The sequence below is a fragment of the Malaclemys terrapin genome, chromosome 2 (genome assembly GCF_027887155.1).
Source record: "Malaclemys terrapin pileata isolate rMalTer1 chromosome 2, rMalTer1.hap1, whole genome shotgun sequence".
NCBI lineage: Eukaryota > Metazoa > Chordata > Testudines > Emydidae > Malaclemys > Malaclemys terrapin.
The window spans coordinates 157847216-157857274 of NC_071506.1; the positions used below are offsets into that span (position 1 = coordinate 157847216).

The 10059-nt window shown below is 48.8% G+C and overlaps 1 protein-coding gene across 1 annotated transcript; it reads left to right on the forward strand.

Annotated features, from left to right (window-relative positions):
• Window positions 1–320: 320 nt before the first annotated feature.
• On the forward strand, window positions 321–2970 carry LOC128832190 (uncharacterized). Its single transcript, XM_054019314.1, has 2 exons — window positions 321–1406; window positions 2401–2970. Exons 1-2 carry the CDS (start codon window positions 830–832, stop codon window positions 2874–2876), a joined length of 1053 nt encoding a protein of 350 aa, XP_053875289.1. The 5' UTR covers window positions 321–829; the 3' UTR covers window positions 2877–2970.
• The last annotated feature ends 7089 nt before the right edge of the window (window positions 2971–10059 follow it).

The following is a 10059-nucleotide window of genomic DNA, read 5'->3' on the forward strand; positions in this document are numbered from 1 at the left end:
TGTCAAGCCTGACCTTAAAAACCTCTAAGGAAGAAGATTCCACCACCTCCATAGGTAACCCATTCCAGTGCTTCACCACCCTCCTAGTGAAAAAAGAAGAACAGGAGTACTTGTGGCACCTTAGAGACTAACAAATTTATTAGAGCATAAGCTTTCGTGGACTACAGCCCACTTCTTCGGATGCATATAGAATGGAACATATATTGAGGAGATATATATACACACATACAGAGAGAAGAAACAGGTGGGAGTTGTCTTACCAATACAGACTAACACGGCTGCTACTCTGATTGGTAAGACAACTCCCACCTGTTTCTGCTCTCTGTATGTGTGTATATATATCTCCTCAATATATGTTCCATTCTATATGCATCCGAAGAAGTGGGCTGTAGTCCACGAAAGCTTATGCTCTAATAAATTTGTTAGTCTCTAAGGCCTGGTCTACACTAGGCGTTTATGTCGAAGTTAGCGCCATTACATCGAATTAACCCTGCACCCGTCCACACTGTGATGCTATTTAGTTCGACATAGAGGTCTCTTTAATTCGACTTCTGTACTCCTCCCCGACGAGGGGAGTAGCGCTAAATTCGACATGGCCATGTCGAATTAGGCTAGGTGTGGATGGAAATCGACGCTAATAGCTCCGGGAGCTATCCCACAGTGCACCACTCTGTTGACGCTCTGGACAGCAGTACGAGCTCGGATGCTCTGACCAGCCACACAGGAAAAGCCCCGGGAAAATTTGAATTTGAATTCCTTTTCCTGTCTGGCCAGTTTGAATCTCATTTCCTGTCTGGACACCGTGGCGATCACAGCAGCACTGGCAACGATGCAGAGCTCTCCAGCAGTGATGGCCGTGCAGTCTGTGAATAGAAAGAGGGCCCCAGCATGGACTGATCGGGAAGTCTTGGATCTCATCGCTGTGTGGGGCGATGAGTCCGTGCTTTCTGAGCTGCGCTCCAAGAAACGGAATGCAAAGATCTATGAGAAGATCTCAAAAGACATGTCAGAGAGAGGATACAGCCGGGATGCAACGCAGTGCCGCGTGAAAATCAAGGAGCTGAGACAAGGCTACCAGAAGACCAAAGAGGCAAACGGACGCTCCGGATCCCATCCCCAGACATCCCGTTTCTACGAGGCACTGCATTCCATCCTCGGTGCGGCCGCCACCACTACCCCACCACTGACCGTGGACTCTGAGGATGGGATATTGTCCACGGCCGGTTCCTCGGACATGTTAGCGGACGGGGAAGATGAGGAAGGAGATGAGGAGGGCGAGGCAGTCGGCAGCGCTCACAACGCTGATTTCCCCGACAGCCAGGATCTCTTCATCACCCTTACAGAGATCCCCTACGAAGCGTCCCCAGCCGTTACCCCGGACACAGAATCTGGGGAAGGATCAGCCAGTAAGTGTTGTAAATATCTAAACATTTATTTTTAACAGAACAGGAATATTAACAATTAAAAGAATGGGTTGTTCATGATTACTTTGCCCTAGGCACTTAACGGTTCAGTCATGGGCAGTGCAAGTTTTGAAAAAAAATCTAGCAATGTCCGGTTTTCCGTGATTGTCCTGCCCAAGCCGCTCTACTGTTTAGTCCCTGCTACTGCAGCTAGAGTAAAATGCGGTCTATATGTGCAGGGATAGAGCAGTAATCCTCCCGGGACATCTCGATGAAGCTCTCCTGGAGGTAATTGGAAAGCCGTTGCATGAGGTTCCTGGGGAGAGCGGCCTTATTGGGTCCTCCGAAGTACGACACGTTGCCGCGCCACGAGACTATCAAGTACTCGGGAATCATTGCTCTGCACAGCAGGGCGGCATACGGCCCTGGTCTTTGGAGGCTTTCCCGGAGCATTCTCTCTCTCTCGCTGTCAGAGATCCTCATCAGGGTGATGTCGCCCATGGTGACCTGCTTTGAATTAGGTAGGGGAATGTTAGTGTTGGGACTGCTTGCTCGTTCCTTTACAGAACTGTAACCGCTGGTTTGCAGCCACGCGGTGGAGGCGGGAGAGGGGCTGCCGAAAGGGATCGTTCCTGGGGACAGCCGCGAGGGGGTGGGACAGGGGCAGAGTTCCCGCTTGCCGGATTGCTGGCAGCAGGGACTGACATTGGTTTAAATGTGAAATGAGGCCAGTGGTAATATAAAAGTTTTAAACTGCCACAAGTCTACGGCTTACCATGTCTACCTGCAACAGAAATTCCGTTGTGCTGCCCCGCTTCTCAAATGTGCTGTGGAAGACCCCAGGCACTGAATGCGAAGGCCGAGAATTCGACCTTGTGCTGAGTGCGCATGTGATAGGTGCTGTGCATGGTCTTGTTCACAGAGAAAGACTATGTTCTTTGTTCACAACTACATTTATCTTTCTGAGGAATTCACTCCCTTTTTCCCATTCCCACAGCCACATCTGCGACTGTCTCACAACGTAGCCTGGCATCACACTCCCAGAGGCTAGCGAAGATTAGGCATAGGAAGAAGAGGACACGGGAGGACATGTTCTCTGAACTTATGGCCTGTTCCCAAGCCCAGGCAGCACAGCAGACCCAGTGGCGGGAGAAATTGACCCAAATGCAGCAAGCAAACATGGATCGGGAGGAGAGGTGGCGGCAGGAAGACCAGCAGGCGACTCAAACGCTGCTTGGACTACTGAGGGAGCAAACAGACACGCTCCGGCGCCTTGTGGATGTTCTGCAGGAACGGAGGCAGGAGGACAGAGCCCCGCTGCAGTCCATCTCTAACCGCCCTCCCCCGCCACCAAGTCCCATACCCATCTCACCCAAAGTGCAAAGAAGGAGAGGCGGCAGAGTCCCTGCTAACTCTCACTCCACCCCTGCAGAGAGCTCTAGTAGCAGAAGGCTCTCATTCCCCAAAACTTGAAAAGTTCTTTCCTTCCCGCCTGACACAAGCCCCCGTCCAAGTTTCACCTCCCACTTCCATGTGTAGTTGATAATAAAAAATACGTTTCTGTTAACTACTGTTTCAATCATGTTCTTTTGGAGGAGGAGGGGAAAGGGGGTTGGTAATTGGACAGGACAGTCACCTTTGGCAGGGTACATAGGCGGGGGCAGGCACAGCAGCAGGGCACATACACAGTGCAGTGATGCAGTGACTAGTTACCCTGGTTAGTCTGGGAGGTTGTTTTCATGTTATGTGGTGGGGGGTGTGTTGCTCTGTGACTTTGTGGCGGGGGAGGGCAGTTACAGATCTTAAGCGGCGGTCCTTATGCAGGATCACAGAGCCACGCAGCAGGGGATCTGTAACCGTCCTCCCCCTGCCACAAAGTCACATAGCCCCCCCATACACACAGTCCCGATCAGGAGGGGTGACAGGCTCCGTTGAAACAACCATCCCACCGCAGCGGAGCCTGTCAATCCTTGAGTTTAGAAGCTTCATTCGCGTCACTACACTACACCCGCTCCGCACCACAGTCTGCGTCCCAGTTTTAAAAAATTCCCGCGAAAACAGTATTAAAGAAAACGGTGTGCATTAACAAAGTAGAACTATTTTTATTTCGAAACGTGTGTTGGAAGGGGGTGAAGGGGGTATGTAACTGGAGAGGATAGTCAACATTAACTGGGTAAAGAAACGGGGGCAGGTTCAGCTTCTCTGTACACAAACTTAAAAGTCACAGGTTACCCTGCTCACTCTGGAACCTAGCTTTCAAAGCCTCCCGGATGCACAGCGCTTCCCGCTGTTCTCTTCTAATCGCCCGGCTGTCTGGCTGTGCGTAATCAGCAGCCAGGCTATTTTCCTCAACCTCCCACCCCGCCATAAAGGTCTCCCCCTTGCTCTCACAGAGATTGTGGAGCACACAGCAAGCTGCTATAACAATGGGGATATTGATTTCGCTGAGATCACAGCGAGTCAGTAAGCTTCTCCATCTCCCCTTGAGACGGCCAAAAGCACACTCCACCACCATTCTGCACTTGCTCAGCCGGTAGTTGAAGAGTTCTTTTTCAGTGTCCAGGGCGCCAGTATAGGGCTTCATGAGCCAGGGCATTAGCGGGTAGGCTGGGTCCCCGAGGATGACTATAGGCATCTCCACATCCCCAACAGTTATTTTGTGGTCCGGGAAGTAAATACCTTGTTGCAGCCGTCTAAACAGACCAGAGTTCCTAAAAACACGAGCGTCATGAACCTTGCCCGGCCATCCCACGTAGATGTTGGTAAAACATCCCCTATGGTCCACCAGTGCTTGCAGCACCATGGAAAAATAGCCCTTTCGGTTAATGTACTGGGTGGCCTGGTGGTCCGGTGCCAGGATAGGGATGTGAGTTCCATCTATGGCCCCACCGCAGTTTGGGAATCCCATCGCTGCGAAGCCATCTATGATCGCCTCCACGTTTCCCAGGGTCACTACCTTTGGCAGCAGTACATCAACGATTGCCTTGGCTACTTGCATCACAACAACCCCCACGGTAGATTTGCCCACCCCAAACTGGTTCGCGACTGACCGGTAGCTGTCTGGCGTTGCAAGCTTCCAGAGGGCTATGGCCACTCGCTTCTGTACACTCAGTGCAGCTCGCAACCGGGTGTCATTGCGCTTCAGGGCAGGGGACAGCAACTCACAAAGTTCCAGGAAAGTTCCCTTCCGCATGCGAAAGTTTCGCAGCCACTGGGATTCATCCCAGACCTGCAGCACTATGCGGTCCCACCACTCAGTGCTTGTTTCCCGTGCCCAGAATCGCCGTTCCACGGCATCAACATGACCCATTGCCATCGTGATGTCCTCGGCGCTGGGTCCCCTGCTTTCTGAGAGGTCTGTGCTACTCTCAGACTTCAGGACATCACCGCGGTAACGTAGCCTCCTCGCCTGACTTTTCTGCATCTGCCTCAGGGAAACCTGTATGATAAGCTGCGAGGCGTTGAGAGCGGCCACAACTGCAGCGATGGTCGCAGCGTGCTCCATGCTCGCAGTGCTGTGGCATCCGCGCTGTCAATGACTGGAAAAGTGCGCAAACTGATTTCCCGCCGGCGCTTTCAGGGAGGGAGGGCGGGAGTGATGGACGGATGACGACAGTTACCCAAAAGCACCCTCGACACATTTTCTTACCCAGAAGGCATTGCCGGCTACACCCAGAATTCCAATGGGCAGAGGGGACTGCGGGAACTGTGGGATAGCTGACCACAGTGCACCGCTTCGAATGTCGACGCTTTCACCGTTAGTGTGGACTCACAAAGTCGAATTACTGTCCTTAGTGTGGACACAGACGTTCGACTTTGCAATATCGATTCCAAAAATTCGATGCAAGTAAATTCGAACTACTCTCGTAGTGTAGACAAGGCCTAAGGTGCCACAAGTACTCCTGTTCTTCTTTTTGCGGATACAGACTAACACGGCTGCTACTCTGAAACCTCCTAGTGAAGAAGTTTTTCCTAATATCCAACCTAAACCTCTCCCACTGCAACTTGAGACCATTACACCTTGTTCTATCATCTGGTACCACTGAGAACAGTCTAGATCCATCCTCTTTGGAACCCCCTTTCAAGTAGTTGAAAGCAGCTATCAAATCCCCCCTCATTCTTCTCTTCTGCAGACTAAACAATCCCAGTTCCTTCAGCCACTCCTAATAAGTCATGTGATCCAGCCCCCTAATCATTTTTGCTGCCCTCCGCTGGACTCTTTCCAATTTTTCCACATCCTCCTTGTAGCGTGGGGCCCAAAACTGGACACAGTACTCCAAATGAGGCCTCACCAATGCCGAATAGAGGGGAATGATCATGTCCCTCAATCTGCTGGCAATGCTCCTACTTATACAGACAAAAATGCCATTAGCCTTCTTGGCTACAAGGGCATACTATTGACTCATATCCAGCTTCTCGTCCACTGTAACCCTTAGGTCCTTTTCTGCAGAACTGCTGCCTAGCCACTTGGTCCCTAGTCTGTAGCAGTGCATGGGATTCTTCCTTCCTAAGTGCAGGATTCTGCACTTGTCCTTGTTGAAACTCATCAGATTTATTTTGGCCCAATCCTCTAATTTGTCTAGGTCCCTCTGTATCCTATCCCTACCCTCCAGCTTATTTACCACTCCTCCCAGTTTAGTGTCATCTGCAAACTTGCTGAGGGTGCAGTCCATGCAATCCTCCAGATCATTAATGAAGATACTGAACAAAACTGGCCCCAGGATCGACCCTTGAGGCACTCCGCTTGATACCGGCTGCCAACTAGACATGGAGCTGTTGATCACTACCCATTGAGCCCGACAATCTAGCCAGCTTTCTATCCACCTTATAGTCCATTCATCCACCCCATACTTCTTTAACTTGCTGGCAAGAATACTGTGGGAGACCATATCAAAAGCTTTGCTAAAGTCAAGGAATAACACATCCACTGCTTTCCGCTCATACACAGAGCAAGTTATCTCATCATAGAAAAGCAATTACTTTAGTCAGACATGACTTGTCCTAGGTGAATCCATGCTGACTGTTCCTGATCACTTTCTTCTCCTCAAAAAGCTCCAAAATTGATTCCTTGGGGACCTGCTCCATGATTTTTCCAGGGACTGAGGTGAGGCTGACTGGCCTGTAGTTCCCTGGATCCTTCTTCTTCCCCTTTTTAAAGATGGGCACTATATTAGTATTTTTCCAGTCATCCGGGACCTCCCCCGATCACCATGAGTTTTCAAAGATAATGGCAAATAGCTGTGCAATCACATCTGCCAACACCTTTAGCATCCTCGGATGCAGCGCATCCGGCCCCATGGACTTGTGCTTGTCCAGCTTTTCTAAATAGTCCTGAACCACTTCTTTCTCCACAGAGGGCTGGTCACCTCCTCCCCGTACTGTGCTGCCCAGGGCAGTAGTCTGGGAGCTGACCTTGTTCATGAAGACAGAGGCGAAAAAAGCATTGAGTATATTTGCTTTTTCCACATCCTCTGTCACTAGGTTACCTCCCCCATTCAGTAAGGGGCCCACACTTTCCTTGACCTTCTTCTTGTTGCTAACATACCTGTAGAAACCCTTCTTGTTACTCTTAACATCCCTTGCTAGCTGCAATTTGGCTTTCCTGATTTCACCCCTGCATGCCTGAGCAATATTTTTATGCTCCTCCCTGGTCATTTGTCCAATCTTCTACTTCTTGTAAGCTTCTTTTTTGAGTGTAAGATCAGCAAGAATTTCACTGTTAAGTCAAGCTGGTTGCCTGACATATTTACTGTTCTTTCTACACATCAGGATGGTTTGTTCCTGCAATCTCAATAAGGATTCTTTAAAATACAGCTAGCTCTCCTGGACTCCTTTCCCCCTCATGTTATTCTCCTAGGGGATCCTGCCCTTCAGTTCCCTGAGGGAGTCAAAGTCTGCTTTTCTGAAGTCCAGGGTCCTTATTCTGCTGCTCTCTTTTCTTTCTTGTGTCAGGTTCCTGAACTCAACCATCTCATGGTCACTGCCTCCCAGGTTCCCATTCACTTTTGCTTCCCCCACTAATTCTTCCCTGTTTGTGAGCAGCACGTCGAGAAGAGCTCTGCCCCTAGTTGGTTCCTCCAACACTTTCACTAGGAAATTGTCCCCTACACTTTCCAAAAGCTTCCTGGATTCTGTGCACTGCTGTATTGCTCTTCCAGCAGATATCGGGGTGATTGAAGTCCCCCATGAGAACACGGACCTGTGATCTAGTAACTTCTGTTAGTTGCCAGAAGAAAGCCTCGTCCACCTCATCCCACTGGTCTATAGCAGATTCCCACCACAACATCACCTTTGTTGCTCACACTTCTAAACTTAATCCAGAGACTCTCAGGTTTTTCTGCAGTTTCATACTGGAGCTCTAAGCAGTCATACTGCTCTCTTACGTACAATGCAACTCCCCCACCTTTTCTGCCCTGCCTGTGCTTCCTGAACAGTTTATATCCATCCATGACAGTACTCCAGTCATGTGAGTTATCCCACCAAGTCTCTGTTATTCCAATCACATCATAATTCCTTGACTGTGCCAGGACTTCCAGTTCTCCCTGCTTGTTTCTCAGGCTTCTTGCATTTGTGTATAGGCACTTAAGATAACTCGCTGATCTCAGTATGAGGTAGGAGTCCTCCCCTCTTGAGCTCTTGAGCTATTGTTTCCTTCCACCAAAGTGAATGTGATTATTGTAAACTATTTGATAAATTTTGCTTGTGCAAATGGTGTGCCACAGATCTAGTTGGGGTCCCCTGCCAGCTACCCACCAGATGGCTGGGAGGGTAGTCCACCCTCTGGCTCCACAGGTGTTTTAAGCTTCCTGGAGCCTGAATGGAGTCCAGCCACTACTCCAATCTTTTGGTCCTTAGGCACACACTCAGGGCACAGACCCTTTGTGTGACACCCCTTCCTAAGAGCTGGAACCTGCTGTCCAGCTGCCTAGCCCTTCTAGCAGAGGGCTGACCTTTCAGACTCCCTATGCTCAAAAAACAACCTCCCCCAAAACTCCACCCCAAAGCTGAAAGCCTTCTGATTACTGTTCAACTCTCTCAGGAGGCATGTCAGTTGTGAAGCAGATACCACACAAAGACAGAGACACACTGCCCAGAAAGTGACACCATTGCTCTTTTATACTTAACAGATAAAGCACAAGTGAGTGCAGATCCTATAGAGCACAACAAACATCCTCAACACAATGCTCCTCACTAGCTCACCCTTCTCTTATCAATGCTTGAGGGACCATCTATGTTCAAGTAGGTGGACAGGGTCCCTTTCCTCATACAGGCTTCTCCTATATGGTGTGTGACCTCTCCCTCACCTTGAGTTGGAGACAATTAGCCAATAACCCCAAACACATCAGCTCCTCCCCTTTTATAACCTTCCAGTCTCCTCTGTCAGGTGACTCCATGTTCAGCTTCCCCATGTGATCACAGACCCCTACCAGGTGATGTCCTTGCCCATGCAACCTCTTCTCTGACAAACCAGGTCTTCTGATCAGAAGCCAGTTATTTATGGTTATTCTGTTTCAATGGGAGAGCATGTAACATCACTGACTCTTCTTTGTTATTCCTTTACCTCTGTGTTGAGCTGAAATTTGAAAGGCTGGTGGCAAACAGACCAGAGGGAACGCAAAAGCCTGCACCTTCAAAATGGAGTTTGCAGTTTGGTAAAGATTCATACCGTGACTTTAGAATCTCATGCAGAGCCATAGATTGTACAGACAGATTCACCAATTCACCACACTGTGAAGAAGCTTTTACAAGGTGGATGCATTACCAGAATCTCAGTATTCAGTATCTGCTCCAATAAATATTTTGTCATGGGAAAGAACAAGTACAATTAATTTAAACAAGAATGTACGGTTCTTTTTAGAAATCCTAGTAAAGTTACAGGAGGTTCCATGGTTATGGATTTAGCTGCAAAATTCACCGTTTGCTGCAGAATTGTGCTACAGAATCTCAGCTATCTTGAAAAGAGTGTAACCAATACATTGATATATGTCTCTGCAGAAAGCCTAAAATCTCTCTGAGAGATGAGTACTGTTGCATGCATTTCAGTGGGTGGTTAACTTTGAAACCTAAGATGACAACCACCATGAAAATAGAAACTGGGAACAATGTCAAGCAAATTAAAATTCATATTAAAATAGCCTGGGGCGACTGTGCTGATTGTATCATTTATTTTTATATTTAATTCAATAAAAACCTCAATTAAAAAAAAGATGTGAAATTGCTGCAGCACTTCCACCTGCGTGCCCTGGAATTCAAGGGTGTTGCTGGAGAATTTAGGTTCACCTTGTGGTGGTGTCCATGGGGCCTTGGTTACAGGTTGCTGCTCTCGCCGGGCACATGCACCCTGGGGATTCTCAGTTCTTCTTAAAAGGTTTTCACAATGCCACCAAAAGTCTGCCATATCCACATCGATGTACCCAGTAATAATGAACAAACCGAAAGAAATTGAGCAATGGCTATACAAATCTTGCCTAACTGAGAAGCAGTGAAAGCTCTGCTCATTTTAAGACATGGGTCAATGCATATTCAGTGCACCGTACCATAACCTGTTTATCTAAGAGCCTGACTAGCATTGGTATGTGGGACTCTATCCCTTGAACGGGTAGGGTGGAGGGCTGGTGAATGCAGTGGCAATATGAGGCTGCTATACGCGAAAATA

Bases quoted from the DNA above. Each gene is read 5' to 3' on its own strand.
- LOC128832190 (XM_054019314.1), top strand. From the start codon at position 830: ATGCAGAGCTCTCCAGCAGTGATGGCCGTGCAGTCTGTGAATAGAAAG. The intron at 1,407-2,400 runs GTAAGTGTTGTA...CCATTCCCACAG, and splicing joins ATCTGGGGAAGGATCAGCCA to CCACATCTGCGACTGTCTCA.